The sequence below is a fragment of the Pongo abelii genome, chromosome 15, assembly GCF_028885655.2.
Source record: "Pongo abelii isolate AG06213 chromosome 15, NHGRI_mPonAbe1-v2.0_pri, whole genome shotgun sequence".
NCBI lineage: Eukaryota > Metazoa > Chordata > Mammalia > Primates > Hominidae > Pongo > Pongo abelii.
The window spans coordinates 27,859,456-27,884,152 of record NC_072000.2 but is presented as its reverse complement, the minus strand read 5'-3'; the positions used below and the strand labels follow the sequence as shown (position 1 = coordinate 27,884,152).

Sequence of the window (24,697 nt, the reverse complement as noted above, 5' to 3'; positions counted from 1 at the left end):
AAGACTATAAGTGCTCACCTCAGCAGCACATACACTAAGAAAAAGATATGAATATAAAATATAAGAAAATAAAAATCACCTGTAAGCCCATCAGCCAGGAATAATTCCTTTAAACATTTTTCTATTTGTCCATTCATATATTTTTCTAAGCATATATACATATACATACATACATTCTTTCTTCGCGGTGAAATTTGATGTTAAATCAAACAGCTAAATGTTTATTAATATAAATTTTCATATGTCCCTTTCTAATACTAGAATCATATTTTTAGCAGATCCTTTTTGTGGTAAAATACACATAGCACAAAATTTATTATTTTAACCCGTTAAGTGTACAGTTTTGCGGCATCAGGTAAATTGACTTCATTGTAAAACCATTACTACATCTTTAGAACCCTTCATCTTCCCAAACTAAAACTCTGTACCCACTAAACAGTAACTCTCCATTCTCTTCCCTCAGCCCCTACAAACCACCATTCTACTTTCGTCTCTATGAATTTGACTATTCTAGGTACCTCATATAAGTGAAATCATACGATATGTGTCCTTTTGTGACTGGCTCATTTTACTTACCGTAATATCTTCAAGATTCATCCACATTATAGCATGTGTCTGAATTTTATTAAGGTCAAATCATATTTTTAAGGCTGAATTATATTGTATGGTATGTATATACAACAGTTTGTATTGGACCGATCCATTCACTTATTGATGGACATTTAGGTTGTTTTCACATTTTGGCTTTTGCGAATAATGCCACTATGAACATTGGTGTACAGTTATCTATTTGAATCCATGTTCCCTTTTTTTTTTTTTTTTTTGAGACAGAGTCTTGCTCTGTCCCCCAGGCTGGAGTGCAATGGTGTGATCTTCGCTCACTGCAACCTCTGACTCCTGAGTTAAAGCGATTCTCCTGCCTCAGCCTCCTGAGTAGGTGGGATTACAAGCACATGCCACCATGCCTGGCTAATTTTTGTATTTTTAGTACAGATGGGATTTCACCATGTTGGCCAGGCTGGTCTCAAACTCCTGACCTCAAGTGATCCGCCAGCCTTGGCCTCCCAAAGTGCTGGGATCACAGGCATGAGCCACTGTGCCCGGCCTCGATTCTTTTAGGATATACTCAGGAGTGGAATTACTGGTAACAGATCTTTTTAAAAAATTAGTCCTAGCCGGGACTGTCACCTCAATTAATACCATTTGGTCTATAATTAGAATCTCTTAATCAAACAACAGATAAGAATTAAGACTAGAATATGCAAGGAGAGACCACATAGATCCCCCACAACCCGCTACCCCTACAACAATTAGGGATAGGGAACCAGAGCTCACAGGAGAGATGAACTGAATTTAATTAGAGACAATCAGGAGCAGGGAACTGAAGGAATAAGAAATATCCAAGTAAGGCTGGACGCGGTGGCTCACGCCTGTAATCCCAGCACTTTGGGAGGCCAAGGCAGGTGGATCACAAGGTCAGGAGTTCGAGACCAGCCTGGCCAAAATGGTGAAACCCCGTCTCTACTAAAATTACAAAAATTAGTAGCCGGGTGTGGTGGCGCATGTCTGTAATCCCAGCTACTCGGGAGGCTGAGACAGAATTGCTTGAACCCAGGAGGCAGAGGTTGTGGTGAGCTGAGATCGCACCATTGCACTACAGCCTGAGCAACAAATGTGAAACTCCATCTCAAAAAAAAAAAATAGCCAGGCATGGTGACACGCGCCTGTAATCTCAGCTACTCAGGAGGCTGAGGCAGGAGAATCGCTTGAACCCGGGAGGCAGAGGTTGCAGTGAGCCAAGACTGCGCCACTGCACTCCAGCCTGGGCAACAGAGCAAAACTCCACCTCAAAAAAAAAATTTAATTTAATTTAAAAAAAGAAATACCCAAGTAGGCTCCAAAAGCATGATCATCTGTGGTCAGAGGCATCAGTCCTCAGAAAAGACCAGAGCTCCAAATTCCAAGAATCAGCCTCTGCCTAGGTCCACCCCTACACCCCCTTGCTGGAAGCTGAGGGTCTTGTTAGGCACTTGGTCTAAGGTTCTTCTCCCTGTTCTTCCTTCTTTTAAAGGGGCGGTTTATTTTGAGTCAAAAAGTAGTATAGGCCCTGATACCACACCCAACTTTGTGCTTCACAGTGGTTTATCCCTGATTCTCAGGGTCTCATCCCAATCTGAAGAAACCCAGTTATAACACCTTTCCAACTCCTTTCTGCCTGCTCCCTTCAAGTGGAGATACTGAGCCTGGGTTATTCTCTCTAAAAAGAATCACAAAGGGAGTGGCTGCCCCTTTTGATGGCTCTCAGCTTCTGACTCTAGGCTTTTCTGAGGACCTGATACATTTCTTGCCTTCATGGATTCTGTGTGATACCACCATATCTCTACACGAAAGCCTACTTCAAATGGCTTTCATGAACTGTGCCGGTGAGAACCCTCAGTCCCTACAGGAACCCAATCTCCTCTTTCCTCCTACTGAGTATGCAGCTCCATCTAGGATGATCAGTGCCTTAAGAAAGGCTCAATATTTTGGGTTGTTCATTTATTCATTCAATTCAACAAATATTTATTGGGTATCTGCTATGTATTGGCTTTTAAGGAGACTACGGTTGAACAATTCCCTAAATAGCTCCAAAATAGCATGAACTGACCCTACTAGAAGCCATGGTGTGGCTCTCCAGGAGTTGTTCTAGAAAAAACTGCGGATCACTTCTGCCTCAACCAGCAGAGCCCATGGACCACTGAACAAAATGGAAAGCACCAAGGTGAGCCCCTTTAGTGACAGCCAATGCACAACCCACAGGATTGAGTATTCCTTTGAAGGACTGAGTGCCTAGGGCAGGCCCTATCGGGTTCCCATAACCTCCAGTCATGGTCAGACCTCAGAAAGGTAAAATATGGACACCTTTTTTCTGCCCTAAATCTTTAAGACTCTCCATGCTTCTGAGTTATCAAAAGACTGTGTCCAGAGCATGTGCTTGTCAGGAACATTAATTAGGGTGTTTGCATGCAAGAGTTGTCATGCAAGGGAGAGGGCAGGAAAGCTCTGAGGTGTTTCCAGGGTAGTGTACACCACAATGTCACCAGCCCTCTGGATGGGCTGATATATCTAGCCTTACCACAAGGCCCTGGGAGTGGGTTTGGGGCCTGCCACCTCCAGGAGCTCCTGTTCAAAGGGCATATAAGTCCCTATCAATACCAAAGACTTGCCTCTCAAGAGCAGCTATAGGGACTGGGCAGGAATACAGATAGGGATCCTTCACTACGTCGTTGGATGCTTCACACCTTTCCCAGCCACCTGCACGACCAGCTGAGTGGTACAGCCCTGAAGCCTATGTGAAAACAGGATAACTTGATGGTTCAGAGCCATTATTTCCGTATGGGCTTAGGCAAGGTACTTAAACTCTCAGTGTCTCAGTTTCCTCACCTATAGAAAGGTAATAAAAGCAGTACCTATTCCCCTAGGGTTCGTGTGAGAATTAAATAAGCTAATATATGTACCTGGTGCATGACAAGTTTTATATACGTGTTGGCTATGATCTTAGGGCAGCTGTGAGACAGCTGAGCCCTAGAACCATAAAACCCTCCTAAGCACCATCTCCACTCATGGCCTGGCAGGTGGTGGAGCAGGAAATCCTGTGGGAAAAGGGAAGGCTTTGACTGTAGGAGTGGGTTGATTGTGGGTTCCTGGAAGGTGAGGAATCCTTCCTTAACATCCTCAATGCCCAGCCACACCTAATCTGGCTGCGGCACGCTGCAGGTGCTCAGGAAACGCTAGTCAAGGAGAAAGGCACTAGCTTTCGCTCTGCCCCCTGCCCCACCCCAGGGGCGGGACTGTAGAGGCGCCTATAAGGGAAGTTGTTCAGTCAACTCGGAAAAGGGGTAGCAACCCGGAAAGTAGACTCATCGTCTTGGTCTAGAGACTGAGCCCTGCACAGACAGACCCCTTCCCCTCTCTGCCAAAGACCCAAGCCCCAGAAGTCACTCCATCTCCTACGGCTCGCAATTTCCAGAGGCCCCCTGGCACCTTCCAGCCTGATGTCGTGCGTCAAGTTATGGTGAGTAGGGAGTGGCATGTCGAAGGCAGCCTCCGACATTCACACCCAGAGCGCCCCACAGACTCGCTCAGAGAACGTCTTTGAGTCCGGGGACGGTGGGGGCCGGCGAAGGAGGCTGGGGATTGCAGTGAGAGCGCCGAGTCACAGGGGCGCGGGGAGCAGCGCTGACGTACGGCACTGCCGGCTAGTGGGCGACACCCCTCTCTCAGGCCCAGCGGTGCCCCCGCCCCCTTGGTGTCCATCGAGGAACTGGAGAACCAGGAGCTCGTCGGCAAAGGCGGGTTCGGCACAGTGTTCCGGGCGCAACATAGGAAGTGGGGCTACGATGTGGCGGTCAAGATCGTAAACTCGTGAGTGACCCCGGTTGCCCCCCAGCCGCAATCTGGCCAAAAAGGTGGAGCCACTGTGCTCTGGGGCCTGAATGGGGAAGGGAGGGATTTTCCCACGACCCCGGTGCGACTCCAGCTCTCTCGTGGAGTGTAGGAAGGCGATATCCAGGGAGGTCAAGGCCATGGCAAGTCTGGATAACGAATTCGTGCTGCGCCTAGAAGGGGTTATCGAGAAGGTGAACTGGGACCAAGATCCCAAGCCGGCTCTGGTGACTAAATTCATGGAGAACGGCTCCCTGTCGGGGCTGCTGCAGTCCCAGTGCCCTCGGCCCTGGCCGCTCCTTTGCCGCCTGCTGAAAGAAGTGGTGCTTGGAATGTTTTACCTGCACGACCAGAACCCGGTGCTCCTGCACCGGGACCTCAAGCCGTCCAACGTCCTGCTGGACCCAGAGCTGCACGTCAAGGTCAGCTGGTCTACACCCCTCTCAGCCTCAAGACAAGGCCCCACCCCAGAGCTGCTCCAGCCAGGCCCACCAGACACTAGACCTCCAGAGACCTCTTTATTGAATAGGTGTAGCCTCTCCCTCTGGACACAGGGCTGCCAGGGGACAAAGCCCAGCCAGGAGTTTTAGCTCCTGCCATATCAAGTGATAGAGACCCTGATCCACACGAGTCGTTTCCGCCAGCTGCCCCACCAGCCCCTCCAAAGAGTCATGGCTGACCCAGCCCTGGAGACTCAGACCTTGACCCAGCCCTACCACAAGGCACCTAGATCTACCATCCAAGGGAACCTCTTCCGTTGACCTCCACACTCCCTTTACAAAGCTGAACCTGCACCTTCTGGGGGCAGGGGGGTTCCTGGAGGCTGCCTGGCCCCCTTGTCTTCCCTACCTCCCACTTCTTTCCTTCTTTTGCAGCTGGCAGATTTTGGCCTGTCCACATTTCAGGGAGGCTCACAGTCAGGGACAGGGTCCGGGGAGCCAGGGGGCACCCTGGGCTACTTGGCCCCAGAACTGTTTGTTAACATAAACCGGAAGGCCTCCACAGCCAGTGATGTCTACAGGTAAGGATCCCGGCCCAAACACACAGCCAGGATTCCTACACTTCTCTGGGCCCTCCCAGGGGATGATGTATAGGAAAGGAGTCTTGTCAGTGATTGGACAGATCCTCAGCTTTGTGTCTCCTGCAGCTTCGGGATCCTAATGTGGGCAGTGCTTGCTGGAAGAGAAGTTGAGTGTAAGACTCTAGGAGGATTCTGGGATCCTTAACCCCAGGTGCCCTTCTCTTAAAAGCCCCAAGGCTTCCCCTTCCCACTCACCTACTTAGACTGCCCTCCTCCCTCCTCGTGCCCCCACATTACACTCCCTGCCTCTTTCCATGATGAAGCAGATAATTCCCTTTTACCCTGAATGCCTTCTCTTCTCACCCTCCTCCCCTACTCCAGTGCCAACCGAACCATCACTGGTATATGGAGCAGTGTGCAAGAGGCAGACCCGGCCCTCATTGGCTGAGCTTCCCCAAGCCGGGCCTGAGACTCCCGGCTTAGAAGGACTGAAGGAGCTAATGCAGCTCTGCTGGAGCAGTGAGCCCGAGGACAGACCCTCCTTCCAGGGTGAGCTGGCCAGTTAGCTGGATCTGGAATAAGCTTGGGTCTGTCAGCAGGGGGCTTTTCTCAGGAAAAGAAGATTTGCTCACCTGCACCCCACTCTGCTGTCCCTCTAGAATGCCTACCAAAAACTGATGAAGCCTTCCGGATGGTGGAGAACCATATGAATGCTGCTGTCTCCACAGTGAGTGCCAACATCACCCTTCCCCAGGAGCTGGTCAGGGATGGCACAACATGGCTACCTGGCCATCCAATGACTCACCACTGACCACTGCTTTTTTTGCCTTGACCTTTGACCCCACCCTCCCCAGCCCACCCCTGAGTTCCCAGACAACAGGTTATGGACCAAGAGACTACTCCCTTGGGTTTACTCTGGCTCATCCAGTCATACCCAGCAAACTCCTCCCATCCCTGCAGGTAAAGAATTTCCTGTCTGAACTCAGGAGCAGCAATAGGAGATTTTCTACCCCAGAGTCAGGCCAAGGAGGGACAGAAATGGATGGCTTTAGGAGAACCACAGAAAACCAGCACTCTCGTAATGATGTCATGGTTTCTGAGTGGCTAAACAAACTGAATCTAGAGGGGCCTCCCAGCTCTGTTCCTAAAAAATGCCCGAGCCTTACCAAGAGGAGCAGGGCAGAAGAGGAGCAGGTTCCACAAGCCAGAACAGCAGGCACATCTTCAGATTCAATGGCCCAACCTCCCCAGACTCCAGAGACCTCAACTTTCAGAAACCAGATGCCCAGCCCCACCTCAACTGGAACACCAAGTCCTGGACCCCGAGGGAATCAGGTGAGACATTGGCAGGATTAGGGGATACACTAAGAGTCCTATAAATGCTGTCCCCTTGCCAGCGAAAACTTGGGGCTGAGAGGAGTGCAGTGGGAGCGCCAGGCTCCAGGGCAGAACTGGATGCTCTGTGCTGTTTGCAGGGGGCTGAGAGACAAGGCATGAACTGGTCCTGCAGGACCCCGGAGCCAAATCCAGTAACAGGTACCCACTCTCCACCTCCTTCTTTTCCCTGTTCAATTCTTACACCAGACTCCTCGTCCAGACCTATATCTAGATTCAGGGTACTTTGTGGAGGGGAGGGGAGAAGATGATCTAACTCAACCTTCTCAGTTCTCAGGGGGAAAACTGACACCCCCTGAGAAAGGAGCCCTCTGAGGTCACACAACAAAGCTTGGATTTGTCCCTGAATTTTCTAACTTTCCACAACACCAGCTCTGTGAGCCCCCTAACTTCCATTGTTTCAGCAGTCCAGAGGACCTCCCAGCAAAAAAGATCAGGGTCTCAAATGTCAATTGCCACTCTCTAGAGCTTCTGCTAACCCAATTCTGGAGAGGAGCTCTGAAGGGAGGAGCACACGGCACACCTTGACACAGCCACTGACAAGTGGAGACTTCATACTCCCCACCCACCCCCAACTTGGCCTTTCTGACAGCTAAACCCTCCTGCCACCATCACTATTTCTCTTAAAGGGCGACCACTCGTTAACATATACAACTGCTCTGGGGTGCAAGTTGGAGACAACAACTACTTGACTATGCAACAGACAACTGCCTTGCCCACATGGGGCCTGGCACCTTCGGGCAAGGGGAGGGGCTTGCAGCACCCCCCACCAGTAGGTTCGCAAGAAAGCCCTAAAGATCCTGAAGCCTGGAGCAGGCCACAGGGTTGGTATAATCATAGCGGGAAATAAAGCACCTTCCGAGCTTGCCTCCAAGAGTTACGAGTTAAGGAAGAGTGCCACCCCTTGAGGCCCCTGACTTCCTTCTAGGGCAGTCTGGCCTGCCCACAAACTGATTTTGTGACCTGTCCCCCAGGAGTCAATAAACATGATGGAATGCTAGTCAGTCTGAGCTCACCCAGGGGCAGGGAGGGACTGGGATGGGGGTGGGAGCTGCCAGTGAGGGATAGGGAGGCACCACAGCTCTGCTATGGCAGGAAGTGGGGATGCTGGGGGCTGGGAGTGGGCAATGGCCTGGCACACAAGGTCAGGGCACAGCCGGCTGCAACAGGAAGGAATCCCAGAGGCCTGGTTCCCCAGACCACTCTCTAATCTCAGGGCAGTGCTTCCTCTAAAGCCTAGGATGGTGACCCCACCCTAACCCTAAACTCTGGGGATAGAGGCTGTGGTCCCTTTTCTTTTGGGCTCTCAAGACTCAGTTGCAGGGCTCTGGGGAGGGATGAGTTGGTGTGAAAGATCACAGACCAGGCCCCCCACGGTGCCCTCAGGCTCTTAGAGATCATGACACCACATACCTGCCTCCACCACACACTCAAGTTGCTTCCTAGACATTGCTTCCCTTTTGATTCCCAGTTGCTGTTCGGGAGTGGAAAGCTATGGCTCCTAAAGCTATACACAGGCGCAACCCCTCCCACGGAGCATGAACAGTTCATACCCAGTGGTAGTGGTTGTCAACCAGGCGGAGAGGCGAGGAGAATGACCGCCCCCAACTCTGACCTAGATCCCCACCAGGACCCACATTCTTCCCTACATTCTCGCCAGGCTTCAGCCCCCCGCCCTCGGTCTCCCCACTACCAAACGTTCACCTCCATTTGGACACGTCTCATTCGGTCCACCCCAGCCCACCCCTTCGCATCTCTCCCAGGGTCCACATTGCCCTTCCCTGAAGGGGCTGAAGCGGGGAGGCGATGGTGTTAGGAGAGACAAAACCAAGTGCGGGAGGAGACCAGGAGAGTCCGGCTTTGGCACAGGAAGGGGCCGGGCTGTCCCGTCGGGGAAGTGGGAGGGGGCCGCGGCGCCGGGAGGGAAGAGCCTGTCGCCCGGGACTCTGAGCCAGAGAGCAGCGGCGAGCGTGACTCCGCCATCAGGTCCCCGGCTCCCTCCTCGGGCCTAGCCCACTCCGCTGCGCCAGCGCCGCGGGCAGTGAGTTCGGGGGTCAGGGGAACCCAGGGCTCCCTCGCACCAACCCCAAATCCTGCCCTCCTGGAGATGAGGCTTTTCTGGGGCACCTCCACAATCCGGGTATGAGGGAGGAGGAGGAAAGGACTGAGGGATCCCCTCATCGCCAGCTGGGAGCGGGCTGGGAGGCCGCAGGGAGGGCCTGAAAAAGGAGGTTGGGGGCGCGGGGGGGTAGCGGCTTGGAGCAGGTGAGAAAAGCTCAGGTGGGGCCCGCCGGGCCGAAAGAGGTAACCGGGCGCCCGGCCCTAGCCAGCCCCGGGGCTCGGGGCTGGGGAGATCATGGCCCGCCTCTTCAGCCCCCGGCCGCCCCCCAGCGAAGACCTCTTCTACGAGACCTACTACAGCCTGAGCCAGCAGTACCCGCTGCTGCTGCTGCTGCTGGGGATCGTGCTCTGTGCGCTCGCGGCGCTGCTCGCCGTGGCCTGGGCCAGCGGCAGGGTGAGCCGGGCCTCTGCTGCGGGAGGGTCGCTTCCTGGGGAGCATTTTCGGGGTTGGGGTTTGTGGGGTCTTCTTTTCGATGTGTTTTCGTTGCTGGGGGCAGAGAAAAAAAGGACTATTGAGACTGGCTAGGAACTGCAGTGACCCTGGGCAAGTCACTCTACCCTTCTGGGTCTGCTCAGGGAGAAAGCTGAGTCCTGGATGCTTCTCGTTTCTGTCCGGGTTCTGACAGGCTTTATGAACATCCGTGGTCTACGGGTTCTACAATAGATCCATCACCGGATTTTCCAGTTTTCCAAAGGGGAAATTCTAGGAGGCCCCTGGGGGAATTCATTTCCTGCCTTCCTCTCCCTCTTAGGGGATGTAGGGCAGTGGTACCCACAGACTCCCAGAAGGCACCCTCCACCCGGCTCTCACTGAGTCCCAAAGTAAACCCATGTCCAGTTTCTGTTTGGGGAGGAAGAAGGTCTTCAATCCAATTCTAGAAATGGCCTGCCCCGGGTTTTCTTTTCACTGCTTGGAGGCAAGGTGGGAAAATCACCGGGCGCGGCCAGTCCTTGCTGGTCCACGCCTAAATCCGGGAAGAGGTGGGGACAAAATGCTGGGACAGCTGTGGAGCTTCTGCTTGGAGTTGAGGCAAGTGGCGAGATCGCAGCCCTGGTGGCCAGGGAGGTGCGGGACGCCGCGGGTCCTGGCGCCCCCTGCTGCTCGAGCGCTGCCTCGCGCCGCCCTTCAAGCTGCCAGCCGCCGTCCCCGGCGCCGCGAATCTCCCGAGCAAATTGGCCAGATTTGGAGACATTCATTCCGAAGTGCCTTCTTGTGAGCTTGGATCTATCTTTCACTTGCTTCATGACGCTTTGGTTCCCGTTTGACAGATAAGAAAACTGAGGCTCAGAAACAAATAGGGGATGGGAGCCAGATCTTCTGGGTAGCTGTCCCAGCAAGATAATAAGTTGGACCACAGGAGGCTGGGCGCTGTGGCTCACGCCTGTAGTCCCAGCACTTTGGGAGGCCGAGGTGGGAGATCGTTTGAGCCCAGGAGCTTGAGACCAGCCTGGGCAACTTGGCGAGACCCTGTCTTCTACTAAAACTACAAAAAAAGAAAAATTAGCTGGGCGTGGTGGCGGGAGCCTGCAATCCCAGCTACTCGGGAGGCTGAGGCATGAGAATCACTTGAACCCAGGAGGCAGAGGTTGCAGTAAGCCGAGATCGCGCCACTGAACTCCAGCCTGGGCGACAGAGCAAGACTCTGTCTCAAAAAACCAACCAACCAACCAACAAAAACCATACGAGATTGCTGAGTCTAGGTAAAAACAGTAGGACACAAGCAATTTCAAATGGTTCAACCTAAAGTGAATGGCAAGCGGAGGTGCCTTGCCTCCTATTCGTACTTAGACTTGAGACACCTTTCAGAACTGGGCTGAGGGGCTGGGCTGCTGGCTCTTCCTTTATCAGGTTCGTTCCTTCTCCCTGTCACAATCTTGCCTCACACACCCCTGCCCACAGGAGCTGACCTCAGACCCGAGCTTCCTGACCACTGTGCTGTGCGCGCTGGGCGGCTTCTCGCTGCTGCTGGGCCTCGCTTCCCGCGAGCAGCGACTGCAGCGCTGGACGCGTCCCCTGTCCGGCTTGGTATGGGTCGCGCTGCTAGCGCTAGGCCACGCCTTTCTGTTCACCGGGGGCGTGGTGAGCGCCTGGGACCAGGTGAGAGGGGCGGCAGGCAGGGCAGCGGGGACGGCCCGGGCTTCGATCCCTCACCAGGCCTTGAATAGCCCCACTTGGGCCTTCGGCTTCCCGCGCCCCGCCCCCAGGTGTCCTATTTTCTCTTCGTCATCTTCACGGCGTATGCCATGCTGCCTTTGGGCATGCGGGACGCCGCCGTCGCGGGCCTCGCCTCCTCACTCTCGCATCTGCTGGTCCTCGGGCTGTATCTTGGGCCACAGCCGGACTCACGGCCTGCACTGCTGCCGCAGGTGAGCACGCAAGTAGCACAGGCTGCGCTCAGGACCGCTCTGCCACATGCTAGTAGGCTCCTTTCGGGGGGTTGTTGAGCTGTGACTCCAAGGCAAGGTGCAACGCTGGGCGCAGGATACCCAACCGTGCTTTCGCAGAGCTGGTACAACAGTGTGGTGCAATGCCTGCTATTACCAGAAGAGGGATCCAGGCCACACAGAAGGGAGTCGTGTCGTGGTTTGCCCCGGGGACAACAGATGTGGTTAATGAAACCTTGACAGAGAATGTTAAAAAAAAAAAAAAAAAAAGTTTTGTGCGATGGGAGTGGGTAGCGACAGTGGAGTGGTATTCCAAGCACAAGAAATGTACCTGCAAAGGTTTCCAGACCTAAGAGGTCGTGTTGGTGAAGCAGCCGAGAGTCTGGAGCAGGGAGCATCTGGGAAGGGAAACGCCCCTAGGGATGCCACAGTGTGGCACCACTTATCCCACAATAGTTAGGTCCCTCACTGTAAAGCCCAGTCTTCCCCAGCCAGTCTTTGAGACCAACTCCAACTACACACGACAACCACGCGGGTCCCGCGCCCTCTGAGGCTGGCCTTCACCCACAGTTGGCAGCAAACGCGGTGCTGTTCCTGTGCGGGAACGTGGCAGGAGCGTACCACAAGGCGCTGATGGAGCGCGCCCTGCGGGCCACGTTCCGGGAGGCACTCAGCTCCCTGCACTCACGCCGGCGGCTGGACACCGAGAAGAAGCACCAGGTCAGCCGGGCCTAGGAAGGTCAGAGCAGCGCTCCGAGAGAGGAGTTGCTTAAATTACATAACGGGGCTCCTCCACAAGTTGAGTGACTCTGGGCAGGTTTCTTGACCTGTTTCCTCTTTTGTATAAAACGTGGGTATTGCCCATCTTAGAAGGTTGTGAGGCTCAAACAAACCAAAGCTTATAAAAAGCACTTTCGAGCATTATGATATTAAGTGAACTCCCATTCAGATGTCGATACTGGGAGTTCAGTCACTAAGGGTGATCAGTGTAGGATGGAGGGCTGGGGCCCTGCTGTGTGCAGCGGGAGGACCTGGGGGAGCATCCTGGGGAGCACCTGGGGTGGGCAGTGTGGGCTCCTGAGTGATTTGGGGGGCAGGGCCTCCTGGCTTTAGGGTGCAGAAGAGTTGGTGTTCATAGTGACCTCTTCCAGGAACACCTTCTCTTATCCATCCTTCCTGCCTACCTGGCCCGAGAGATGAAGGCAGAGATCATGGCACGGCTGCAGGCAGGACAGGGGTCACGGCCAGAGAGCACCAACAATTTCCACAGCCTCTATGTCAAGAGGCACCAGGGAGTCAGGTATGAGGAAGAATGGCTGGAGGGGAGGGGCCTGTGGGCTAAGACCCTGCCCCCGCTGACACAGTCTGCCCTATGCAGCGTGCTGTATGCTGACATCGTGGGCTTCACACGGCTGGCCAGCGAGTGTTCCCCTAAGGAGCTGGTGCTCATGCTCAATGAGCTCTTTGGCAAGTTCGACCAGATCGCCAAGGTCAGAGAAGGCTTCCCTCCCCACCCAGGGACCCTCAAACATCCCATCCTGGGTAGCCCCTTCCAAGGGAAACTCCCACCTTATAAGATCCCGGGCCCACTTCAGTGCATGCAGGCCCCCAGATATTCCAATGGAAGGAGGAAACCCTCTCAAGCATTCCCAGTCACGAAGCTGCTCACCACACACCTCAAACCTACAGAGATCCCTCAGTATCGCCACAGATGTCCCGAGTACAATGCCCCAAACATGCTCAGAGCACCAACATATGTGTCTCTGGACACTACAACCAAATCTATAGAGACGTTCTGATATTCTAACCTTAGGAGGCCCTTCCAAGAGAAATTTCTGCCCTATGCAACCTCAGGCCAGCAACCTGCTTAGACTCCAGGGATGCCTCCAAGCAACCAATTCTTGGATTCCCCCCAACCTCTCAATCCTGAGACCACTACCACTTACTCAACTCTGGGTACTCCCTTCACATGCCAAAAGTGGAAAGAGCCACAGCCATCCAGCCCTTGGGGAAACGCTTCTGAGAAAGAGATCTGCATGGAAGACAGTTAGCCCCATATCAAGCGAAAGGAGTCCCTAGATCTGATCTAGACACTACCCCACCTTGGAAGTTCTTCAGGAATACCCCACTCGCTCCCCACTTTTCCCAACTCCCTCCTACCCTTCTGACCTCTAACCAGGTTCCTCTGCACACCCACATACACACTCCCAGGAGCATGAATGCATGCGGATCAAGATCCTGGGGGACTGTTACTACTGTGTCTCCGGGCTGCCACTCTCACTGCCAGACCATGCCATCAACTGCGTGCGCATGGGGCTGGACATGTGCCGGGCCATCAGGTCAGCTCAGGCGGTGGTCAGGAGGAATGCTGAGGGTGGATGTGGGGGGCAGCAGGCAGCTGACAGAAGTCTTCTTTGTGAGAATCAGGGGTGTCTCACAGGCAGGGCTGAGGGTAGGACTCAGATTGTCCCACACACACACTGCTCAGGAAACTGCGGGCAGCCACTGGCGTGGACATCAACATGCGTGTGGGCGTGCACTCAGGCAGCGTACTGTGTGGAGTCATCGGGCTGCAGAAGTGGCAGTACGACGTTTGGTCCCATGATGTCACACTGGCTAACCACATGGAGGCAGGCGGTGTACCAGGGTGAGACCTAGGGCCCTAGGCAGCTACAGCAGAAGGCCAACCAGGCCTACCACAGGCTGCCAACCTTTCAGTCGTTCCTTAAGATAAGCACAAGATGAATACCTTAAGATGAGTCCCATATGGGGCTTAGGAGATCCTAGGGTGCAGGGAGGGGAGCTGGGAGGCACCTCCTGTAACACAGGCTCTTTCTTGAAGTCAGACCTCCAAGAGTGATCTTTAAAAGACATGAGATGTTTGTCAGCTCTAGGATCCAAGGGGGTGAGGGGTCAGGAAATAGGAGATTTGAAGGCCTTCCCGGCTGACCCCACTGCCTCCCTCCTTCCAGGCGAGTGCACATCACAGGGGCTACCCTGGCCCTGCTGGCAGGGGCTTATGCTGTGGAGGACGCAGGCATGGAGCATCGGGACCCTTACCTTCGGGAGCTAGGGGAGCCTACCTATCTGGTCATCGATCCACGGGTAAAAGCCCAGCCCAGACCCCATGGGCTGGCCCACACAAACCACCCCACAGCCAACAGGCCTGATCTCTTCTGTGACAGAGATTGAGTTCCTGCGTCCTAGTGGGGGGTGGAGGGAGAACGAGGAAGTGTCTGTGGTCTTTACTCTCAGCCCTCATGTGCCCCAGGCAGAGGAGGAGGATGAGAAGGGCACTGCAGGAGGCTTGCTGTCCTCGCTTGAGGGCCTCAAGATGCGTCCATCACTGCTGATGACCCGTTACCTGGAGTCCTGGGGCGCAGCCAAGCCTTTTGCCCACCTGAGCCACGGAGACAGCCCTGTGTCCACCTCCACCCCTCTCCCGGTATGTGCACCTTCATCCTGAGCCCCAGAGCTTAGTTAAATCCACCCCCAGCATCCTCAGGCCCCACTCCCAGCTTTCCCTGCCCCCACCACCAGTAAGCCACTTAATGATTTGTGACATCCCAAAGTCCTGAACTGTCTGGTCACCCCAGTCACTGGTTCAGGCCCTTCCTTGCCCCTCCTTCCAGAGGAAGAGCCCTCCAGCTCACCTCAGAGAAGATACAAGATACCTACAGACACCATGTCCATAACTCCCCAGCCTCTACTCAGGAGAGTGCCTTCCCCTGACACCACAAAGGCAGTTGGACCCCCACTTCCTCCTGTCTCTGATTCTAGGGCTGTGCACCCATACCACCAGGAAATGTCTCTGTTTAACTCAATTCCTGAAACTGCATGCTCTCTTCTTCAATCCCCCCAACACTGGGGAGTGGGGGAAGGACACTGGCAGCAGTGGTTGCAGGAAGTACTTAATTCTAAGTGTTAACATGAGGTAGAGGAGAGGTCAGAGGGTTAAGCCGGCAGGAGGAAGAGGAAGGAAGAAGCTGAGGCTCAGCTGACTGTTGCAGGATGAGACCTCCAGCGTGGGTGGAGTGGTGTGTGGGGACTGCTACAAGCCCAGGGACTGTGAGATGACGTTAGGTACAATTACATAGCAGGAATGCCTGCCAGGGCCCATGCTAGACCTCCTGCCACTTTCCACTGGTGTGCAGGCTAGGGAGCATCAGCGTGGAAGAGCAGGACCCTTTGTTCAAGGGTGTCTCCTGAGACAGGACCTTCACTAGCACAGAAATCCACTTAGCCCCTGAAGTTCCAGGGGCTCAGTCAAATATTAGAAATCTTGCCAGGCACAGTGGCTCACACCTGTAATCCCAGTACGTTGGGAGGATGAGGCAGATGGATAGCTTGAGGTCAGTAGTTTGAGACCAGCCCGGCCAACATGGCAAAACCCCATCTCTACTAAAAAAACAAAAATTAGCCAGGCGTGGTGGTGCGTGCCTGCAATCCCAGCACTCAGGAGGCTGAGGCAAGAGAATTGCTTGAACCTGGAAGGCAGAGGTTGCAGTGAATTGCACCAATGCACTCCAGCCTGGGCAACAAGAGCGAAACTCTATCACAAAAAAAAAAAAAAAATTCCAGCCAGGTGCGGTGGCTCATGCCTATAATCCCAGCACTTTGAGAAGCCGAGGCAGGCGGATCACCTAAGGTCAGCAGTTTGAGACCAGCCTGACCAACATGGTGAAACCCCGTCTCTACTAAAAATGCAAAAATTAGCTGGGCATGGTGGCACATACCTGTAATCCCAGCTACCCGGAAGGCTGAGGCAGGAAAATCGGTTGAACCTGGGAGGCAGAGGTTGTGATGAGCCGAGATCGTGCCATTGCACTCCAGCCTGGCGACAGAGCAAGATTCCGTCACACACACACACACACACCACACACACACACACACACAAAGATCCTGGGAGTCTAGAGAGTCAGGGGGAAATTTTAAGGAGATTCAAACCTCCCCTTCAAGGGCAGGTGGGATTTGGGAGACAGAGAGGTCATTAGAGGCAAAGGAAAGAGCCCAGTGAAATGCCCAAGGTCAAAGACATGTACAGAGCATGCAGTGTGGCTCATGGTCTACCTCACTGCAGGGAACACACCCACCATGCCCACCTCCCCCTGTGCTCTCCCAACAGGAGAAGACCCTGGCTTCCTTCAGCCCCCAGTGGAGCCTGGATCGGTGAGGAGGCCTCAAAGTCTTTGCCAGTGGGGCTATCTGGATGACCCCCTCCATCCTCCCTGGGGGTCTGCTCCTGCTTTGCCCAGATGCTCTGAGGGTCTCTGTGGTGATGGACTTGGCTCTCGCTGTACAGGAGCCGTACCCCCCGGGGACTAGATGATGAACTGGACACCGGGGATGCCAAGTTCTTCCAGGTCATTGAGCAGCTCAACTCGCAGAAGTACGGAGAACAAAGAAGGCTGGGAGGGCCACAGGCCCTGAGGTCATGTGGTGGAGAAGGGATGGTGCTCCCTGAGGGGCTGGAGGGAAGACTCGCCTGACCACCCCCTCTGCCCTCACTCTGCGCTCTTCCTGCCCTTCTGTGCCCTCTGCTCTCTGGTGCTTTTGCGCACCCTCCCACCTCCCACCAGACAGTGGAAGCAGTCGAAGGACTTCAACCCACTGACACTGTACTTCAGAGAGAAGGAGATGGAGAAAGAGGTGGGCTGTGGTGTGGGTGGCACCAAACAACTTCCCAACTTTAGTTCCTTGGCGCTGGGGAGGGGTCAGCCCTTGGGTCTCCTCCCCAAGTCTGCTCAGTTTGTGATCCTAGGGGTGAGGAGCTTGTGCCTCTCTCTAAAGGAAAGTCACTCTGTAGACTGAGCTACTAGATGGTAGGGGGAGGAAGGAGGGTAACTCCTTGGAGAACTGGTAGGGTCTACATGGAACTGAACTGGAGGCTGGGCGGTGAGGCTGAGGAGCCCACTCCTTGCCTGGGAGTGATGCCTTCAAGGTGATGGGTAGCACTGGACCCTGTCTCCACCTCCGGCCCCCTCACTTTCAGTACCGACTCTCTGCAATCCCCGCCTTCAAATACTATGAAGCTTGCACCTTCCTGGTTTTTCTCTCCAACTTCATCATCCAGATGCTAGTGACAAACAGGTGAGAGTGCCCCAGGCAAAGGAGGCTCTGGCTGTCATAAGCAGATCACCTTGCCCTCATGACCCCTGGCCACACTTTCTTCCTTCACCCCTTCCCCTTAGCTTCAGGCACTTACACACAGAGGAAACATGTGTTCTGGGGAAAGTGATAATCACAGCCCTTAACCTTAACCTTAACCTTATAGATCCTGTGGACTTTCTACACAGCCCTAGCATTTTCCCATGAGCATCTCTTTTGATGCTAACAACATCCCCATGAAGGCCGGTTTGTTTCTATTGAGAAACCCAAAGCTGGCAGCAAATGCATGAGCTTAGAAAGTAGGCCCTCATTCCTAGTCCACTGCTAGGAGGGATGAGGACTTGTTCTTAACTCAGCCAGGTGGCCGGGTGTGATGGCTCACACCTGTAATCCCAGCACTCTGGGAGGCTGAGGCAGGTGGATGACCTGAGGTCGGGAGTTAAAGACTAGCCTGGCCAACATGGTGAAACCCCATCTCTCCTAAAAATACAAAAATTTGCTGGGTGAGATGGCAGGAGCCTGTAATCCCAGCTACTCGGGAGGCTGAGGCAGGAGAATCGCTAGAACCCGGGAGGTGGAGTTTGCAGTGAGCCAAGATCACACCACTGCACTCCAGCCAGGGCAACAGAGCCAGACTCCGTCTCAAAAAAAAAAGAAAAAGAAAAAAAAACTCAGCCAGGTTAGAGAGCTTTGGGCTAAAGGCCCAGAGATCGGTCTGCCGTAGCCTCGGCCATTCTTGTGAGCCCCCCGCAACTCCCCGCCATATGGTCCCTGTTCCACCTCAACACTGCTCTAGACCCTTAAGCCAGCCAACCCAGATCATCAGAATGCAATGTCTTCTATCAGCCGGGACCCCATCGCCAGCCAACCCAGATTCCCCAGAACCACTTCCCTTATCTCCCACCTAGCTCACACAGCACCTTCATAGCACACAGGGAGCCTGTTCTGGCACTTCAAGGCCTTGCTTTTGTTTCCTTTTAGGCCCCCAGCTCTGGCGATCACGTATAGCATCACCTTCCTCCTCTTCCTCCTCATCCTTTTTGTCTGCTTCTCAGAGGACCTGATGGTGAGGCGGGCTGAGGGGTGGAAGTGGTATGCCAGAGCCCTGGTCACAACCTGTCCTGAAGAGGGTGCCCCAGCCCCGTGGCTAAGATGCCCATGCTCCCTCCACAGAGGTGTGTCCTGAAAGGCCCCAAGATGCTGCACTGGCTGCCTGCACTGTCTGGCCTGGTGGCCACACGACCAGGACTGAGAATAGCCTTGGGCACCGCCACCATCCTCCTTGTCTTTGCCATGGCCATTACCAGCCTGGTGAGGACAGAGGGGGCCCTATCCACCCCCATCAGGGCATGTTGGACCTGCCAGGGACTGAAAGGGAACCCCTGGATTTGGGCAGGCAGCTGTACTAAGCCAAGGGGATGCTGGAAATGTTGTACAAATAGAAAGAAAAAAATTATAGTCTCCAGCAATCTACCATCTGGGCATTATAGTTGTTAATAACACCTCGGTGAATGTCCTTCTTATCTTTTTTCTGTGTAGGCAGTTATTTATTACCTAGATCACTTGACTGAGTCTTCAGGATTTAGACTCATTCCTAGAATTCTATTCCTGGAGGGCACCTGGGAATCACCCACCAGCCAAGTTACAGAAGAAGAAACTAAGCCCCAGAGAGGCTAAGTGGCTGGCAAGAGCTCACCCAGTGGCTCAGAGTCAGAGGAGTACTCTTGACGCCCCTCACATAACTCCTCCCCCAGTGAGGACCCCAGTGCTGAGGTTCCCTTCCCAACCAGAAATAGCAGGATCCACCCCTTCAGACGAGTCTGCCCCTGACTCATCCCTGGGTCAGCTGAAACCCAGCACAAGCCACCATTGTGCCCAAGAAGCTACCTGCCTCTTCAACTCCTCATCTCCTCTGCAGTTCTTCTTCCCAACATCATCAGACTGCCCTTTCCAAGCTCCCAATGTGTCCTCCATGATTTCCAACCTCTCCTGGGAGCTCCCTGGGTCTCTGCCTCTCATCAGTGTCCCAGTGAGTGTTCCCACATGCCTTTAATCTCCTTCTGCACACCCTTCCTCAGCCCAAGCCCACAGCCCCCTGAGTGGAGGAACACTCCATTCCGTGGATTAGAACAGACATAAGTCACACCCAGTGTGTATCAGTGTGTATGATGCCCCCTGTCTCCCAGATAGGACCTGGGCCTGGGAGGGACAGGAAGGGAGCCCTCAGGTGTCCCCCCTCTGCCTATGGGACATGCCCACTCCTGACCCCTGCCTGGCCCCACAGTACTCCATGCACTGCTGCACACTGGGCTTCCTCTCCTGCTCCCTGTTTCTGCACATGAGCTTCGAGCTGAAGCTGCTGCTGCTCCTGCTGTGGCTGGCGGCATCCTGCTCCCTCTTCCTGCACTCCCACGCCTGGCTGTCTGAATGTCTCATCGTCCGCCTCTATCTGGGCCCCTTGGACTCCAGGTGTGCACAGCTGCTGGACAGAGGTGCCGGGCTCCCTGGGATGGGGGTGAGATGGGACACAGCAGAGCTGTCCTGGCCTCACTGACCTGAATCACCCACAGGGCAAAGTGGGAGGGAAGCGGAGGCCTACATGGGGGCAGGGAGAAGGCCAGGAAGGGGCAAAGCAAGGGGCAACCCTGATCCATGGCCCCTTCAGGCCCGGAGTGCTGAAGGAGCCCAAACTGATGGGTGCTATCTCCTTCTTCATCTTCTTCTTCACCCTCCTTGTCCTGGCTCGCCAGGTAAGTCACCCAGCTCAGCCCCACCAGGGCCCACCTCTGAGTGGCCCCCATATTTGTGACTTGATCTTTCTAATCTCCAGTGTTGAATGCCCATTGGAAGCTTCTAAGCGAGGCTTCCTGCTTCCTTTCTTTCTCCTTCACTCCCCGCCCCTCCTTTCTCCCACACCCCTATCGGGGAAAGCCCATGCTTTAGAAAAAGTCTGCTGCCAATTCTGTACCCCTAGTCTGAATCTAATTTCAAGGATAGTCTCTCTCCAAGGATACTTGCACCTTAAGCTCTACTTCTAAACTGGGGGTGGGGTGGGGGTGGTTTCAGGCATCATGGAGTTGGGGCTGAACACACAGGAGCCGGGTTTCCCCTGCTCAGTGTCTCCCCGTGGCCCCTGGTGACCCTCCCCAGAATGAGTACTACTGCCGCCTGGACTTCCTGTGGAAGAAGAAGCTGAGGCAGGAGCGGGAGGAGACAGAGACGATGGAGAACCTGACTCGGCTGCTCTTGGAGAACGTGCTCCCTGCACACGTGGCCCCCCAGTTCATTGGCCAGAACCGGCGCAACGAGGTGACTCCTGACCCCCTGACTCCTGAGCCACGGATGCCATAGGGCCTAATTTCAGATGAAAGTCTTGACCTATGGCCCGTTCTCTCTAGAACCCCCACAAGGGTCACCCAAGCCCTTGTGCTTGTCAAGCGTCTTCGTTTTCACAACATCTTAGATTCTTTCTTTGGTGAGCACAAAATTGCATTTCAAATTCTTACTTGGAAGGCATGTCTTCTCTAACTCATGACCATTCCATACATTCCAGAAGCTTAGGTGTTGATGGGAGCTGTCTGGAGCAGGGGACCCCAGCCCCCAGGCCGCAGACTAATACTGGTCCATGGCCTGTTGGGAACTAGGGCTACACAGCAGGAGGTGAGCGGTGAGCCAGCACTGCCACCTGAGCTCCGCCTCCTGTCAGATCAGTAGCGGCATCAGATTCTCATAGGAACTTGAACCTTATTGTGAATTGCACATGCAAGGGGTCTAGGCTGTACACTCCTTATGAAAATCTATTAGGCTGGTGCAAAATTAATCGCAGTTTTTGCCGTTAAAAGTAATATAATTAAAAGTAATTACTTTTTTTTTTTTTTTTTTTGAGACAGAGTTTCACTCTCATCGCTCAGGCTGGAGTGCATGTAATGGCGCGATCTCAGCTCACTGAAACCTCCGCCTCCTGGGTTCAAGCGATTCTACTGCCTCAGCCTCCCGGGTAGCTGGGATTACAGGCGCCTGCCACCATGTCTGGCTAATTTTTTTTGTATTTTTTTTTAGTAGAGACAGGGTTTCACCACGTTGGCCAGGCTGGTCTCGATCTCCTGATCTCAGGTGATCCACACACCTCAGCCTCCCAAAATGCTGAGATTACAGGCGCACCGCACCCAGCCTAAAAGTAATTACTTTTAATGGCCAAAAAAAAAAAATGCAATTAATTTTGCACCAACCTAATAACTAATGCCTGATGATCCGAAGTAGAACAGTTTCATCCCAAAACCATCCCCCCTCCACAGCCTGGGTGTGCGGAAAACTTGTCTTCCATGAAACCCATCCTTGGGGCCAAAAAGGTTGGGGACTGCTGGTCTAGAGGATACAGTCCATCCTTCTCTCTAGACCGGCACTATCCAATATGGTAGCCATTAGCCATATGAAATTTTAATGTTAATTAATTAAAATAAAATATTCAGTTCCTCAGTTGCACCAGTCACATTTCCAGGGTTCAACAGTCACTTGTAGCTAGTGGGCACCCTATTGGACACTGCAGATAGGGAATGTTTCCATTGCAACAATTTCTATTGGATGCTGCTGCTCTAGATCCTCAAAAATCTTGCTAGAGCCAAACCATCAGAAAGTCACCCACATATTTGTACCATCTTATTTGTATCCCCTGCTGGCCGTCTGCTATGGAAATGCTCTTGGCTCATATTGAGGGATGTTAAAAGAAACAGCTCAGGAGCTCTTTCACAGCCTTATGCCCCCACCGCCTGCTACCTGCTCTCAAGATCAGTAGTTCTGTTTCTGGTTTCTTCTCTTATAGACACAGGGAATCTTGTAATCGATCCTTTTCTCTCTTCACTTTGGCTGCTAGAAAGCTGAGAGCCAAAATCTAAGACTAAATAGGATTTCATGGCACTCATTTTGTGAACCACCCTCAGATCTGATTCCATCTTTATTATCTTACCCTTATTTTACCTTTGTCTCATAGTCCCTATTGTTGTTTACTTTATCTTTCATTTTGTACCTATCTTAACTGACTTAAACACTTAAACACATTTTACCTTTGGTTTTGTAGCCGGCTTAATTGACTTAAACACCTTTCAGCAATAAGACAGGATATAGAAATAATTCACATTGACAGGATCCCAGTTCTAGGAGTGACTCCCTTTGTGTTGCTGTGAGGTGATCCTGACGCCAAACCTGTGTCTTTTCTAGAATTACAATGAGATCTAAGCTTTGACTCCTAAGTCACTTCCCTGGGGTAGCCTGGCCCTACTCCTCTCCCTCCTTCCCAATTCTTCTTAAACACGGAGACCAGGAGTGTGGACATGGGGAGGAGGGCCCCACGCAGACCTAGAAGGGAGAGGAACATGACACGCACCCCTCACTCCAGTCTCCTGCTCCCCCAGGATCTCTACCACCAGTCCTACGAATGCGTTTGTGTCCTCTTCGCCTCAGTCCCAGACTTCAAGGAGTTCTACTCTGAATCCAACATCAATCATGAGGGCCTAGAGTGTCTGAGGCTGCTCAATGAGATAATTGCTGATTTTGATGAGGTGAAAATTCCAAGAGTCTCCCAGACCCTATGTGCTAGATTCTAGAATTTTCCACCAGTACCTCCTTCCACTTTGCTTTTCTGGCCATGAAGTCAATCCTCCCCTCCACAGTACTCCCTCGCTTCCTCTGATCCCCCAGATCTACCCACTGCAGCAACATTGCCCACCACCAACCCTCTCCTTCCTGACACCATCCCCACTCCCACAGCCTGATCCTTTAACTCCAAAGGCTTGGGGCTGGGCTTCTGGGAGAGGGGATAGAGAGAGTAAGAGAGACTGGGGACAGAACTCTTCTCTATATACAGCTGCTCTCCAAGCCCAAGTTCAGTGGGGTGGAGAAGATCAAGACCATCGGCAGCACCTACATGGCAGCCACAGGCTTAAATGCCACCTCTGGACAGGATGCACAACAGGTACGGCAACCCTTCCTTACCTACCACCCTCCTCTGAGCTCTCATTGATGGACTCATTAGTGGGACTTATTCCTGTGCCCTCACTGGCCCACCCTGGTGGGCGGGCCCATCGCCAGGATGCTGAACGGAGCTGCAGCCACCTTGGCACTATGGTGGAATTTGCCGTGGCCCTGGGGTCTAAGCTGGACGTCATCAACAAGCATTCATTCAACAACTTCCGCCTGCGTGTGGGTGAGAGACTTCCCCTGCTGCAGCAGTCTGGTACCTCCTCACCTTCCTGAGCTTGCCCCACTCCAAGTCCTTTGTTAGCTGCTCCCAGTTCATCCTGAAGCCCCTTTCCCGACTCAATCCCTGGGATGGGGTGTGAAGCTGCTGGGCCAGGAGGTACAAGGCTCTCCCGCTCTTTTTCTTAAGCTACATTCCTCCAGCCTTAGACACCCCTCCTCTCCTCTAGGTCCCCCCAGGCTCTTCTCCCTTCCTTCCAGTTCCTTGTGGCTTCCTCTTCCCCTCTTCCTTCTCTAAGTCTGTCATTACCACATCCCTCATTAGGGTTGAACCATGGACCAGTAGTAGCTGGAGTTATTGGGGCCCAGAAGCCGCAATATGACATTTGGGGCAACACAGTGAACGTGGCCAGCCGCATGGAGAGTACAGGAGTCCTTGGCAAAATCCAAGTGAGGGAACCACATTGGAGGCATAGGGGGAGGGGGACTAAGAATAGGGCCACCTCCATATTCCCTCACCCCCCTCCAATTGTAGGTGACTGAGGAGACAGCATGGGCCCTACAGTCCCTGGGCTACACCTGCTACAGCCGGGGTGTCATCAAGGTGAAAGGCAAAGGGCAGCTCTGCACCTACTTCCTGAACACAGACTTGACACGAACTGGACCTCCTTCAGCTACCCTAGGCTGAAATTGCACTCCCCTTCTAAGAACCTCAATAAAGAGACTCTGGGGTGTCTGGAGCCCATTGATGTCTGAAGCTGCTGATATAGCTGGGGATCACCTTCTCCTTGCCCTTCAGCAGGAAGTATTCTTCCCAGGCCAATTTTAGTGCGAGTGTGTATGTGTGTGTGTGCACATGCGTGCACACATGCATGCATGTGAGATGGAGCATGTTAAAAGGGAGTGATTTTTTTCACAAGCTCAGGAAGAGAACTCCCTCAGCCTCTCTGCCAACTTGATTCTAGTATTTGGTACACCTTGGAAGCACAAAGAATTTAGCCACATGACTCAAAACAAAAATTTGCCCTTTCCTGCCCCCTACTCAAAAAT

At 53.4% G+C, this 24,697-nt stretch overlaps 2 protein-coding genes across 3 annotated transcripts; both read left to right on the top strand.

Annotated features, from left to right (window-relative positions):
- The first annotated feature begins 3,821 nt into the window (after positions 1–3,821).
- Positions 3,822–7,841, top strand: RIPK3 (receptor interacting serine/threonine kinase 3). Of its 2 annotated transcripts, none has more exons than XM_002824614.3 (10): positions 3,822–4,054; positions 4,264–4,404; positions 4,538–4,847; positions 5,301–5,446; positions 5,573–5,619; positions 5,828–5,995; positions 6,106–6,173; positions 6,407–6,781; positions 6,922–6,982; positions 7,471–7,841. In XM_002824614.3, exons 1-10 carry the CDS (start codon positions 4,035–4,037, stop codon positions 7,689–7,691), a joined length of 1,557 nt encoding a protein of 518 aa, XP_002824660.2. In that variant the 5' UTR covers positions 3,822–4,034; the 3' UTR covers positions 7,692–7,841. The 2 variants fall into 2 exon arrangements, with proteins under 2 accessions (XP_002824660.2, XP_063571613.1); XM_063715543.1 differs by lacking the exon at positions 7,471–7,841 and adding an exon at positions 7,249–7,464 and having other exon boundaries at positions 3,853–4,054.
- Positions 7,842–8,794: 953 nt separating this feature from the next.
- On the top strand, positions 8,795–24,476 carry ADCY4 (adenylate cyclase 4). The gene is made up of 25 exons (XM_009248981.4): positions 8,795–9,356; positions 10,863–11,060; positions 11,168–11,329; positions 11,918–12,067; positions 12,499–12,647; positions 12,726–12,837; positions 13,559–13,686; positions 13,836–13,994; positions 14,320–14,452; positions 14,619–14,792; positions 16,473–16,516; positions 16,650–16,736; positions 16,927–16,996; positions 17,340–17,437; positions 18,437–18,521; positions 18,629–18,766; positions 19,374–19,484; positions 19,740–19,924; positions 20,121–20,205; positions 20,606–20,764; positions 22,864–23,010; positions 23,316–23,423; positions 23,540–23,654; positions 23,973–24,097; positions 24,183–24,476. The coding sequence occupies exons 1-25, from the start codon at positions 9,198–9,200 to the stop codon at positions 24,333–24,335; spliced, it is 3,234 nt and encodes a 1,077-aa protein (XP_009247256.3). The 5' UTR covers positions 8,795–9,197; the 3' UTR covers positions 24,336–24,476.
- The last annotated feature ends 221 nt before the right edge of the window (positions 24,477–24,697 follow it).

Excerpts from the sequence above, each read along its gene's own strand:
- RIPK3 (XM_002824614.3), top strand. The coding sequence starts at position 4,035 with ATGTCGTGCGTCAAGTTATG. Across the intron at positions 4,405-4,537 it reads GCGGTCAAGATCGTAAACTC|GAAGGCGATATCCAGGGAGG; the intron begins GTGAGTGACCCC and ends CGTGGAGTGTAG. Across the intron at positions 6,174-6,406 it reads TGAATGCTGCTGTCTCCACA|GTAAAGAATTTCCTGTCTGA; the intron begins GTGAGTGCCAAC and ends CCATCCCTGCAG.
- ADCY4 (XM_009248981.4), top strand. The coding sequence starts at position 9,198 with ATGGCCCGCCTCTTCAGCCCCCGGCCGCCCCCCAGCGAAGACCTCTTC. Across the intron at positions 20,765-22,863 it reads GCCAGAACCGGCGCAACGAG|GATCTCTACCACCAGTCCTA; the intron begins GTGACTCCTGAC and ends CTGCTCCCCCAG. Across the intron at positions 24,098-24,182 it reads GAGTCCTTGGCAAAATCCAA|GTGACTGAGGAGACAGCATG; the intron begins GTGAGGGAACCA and ends CTCCAATTGTAG.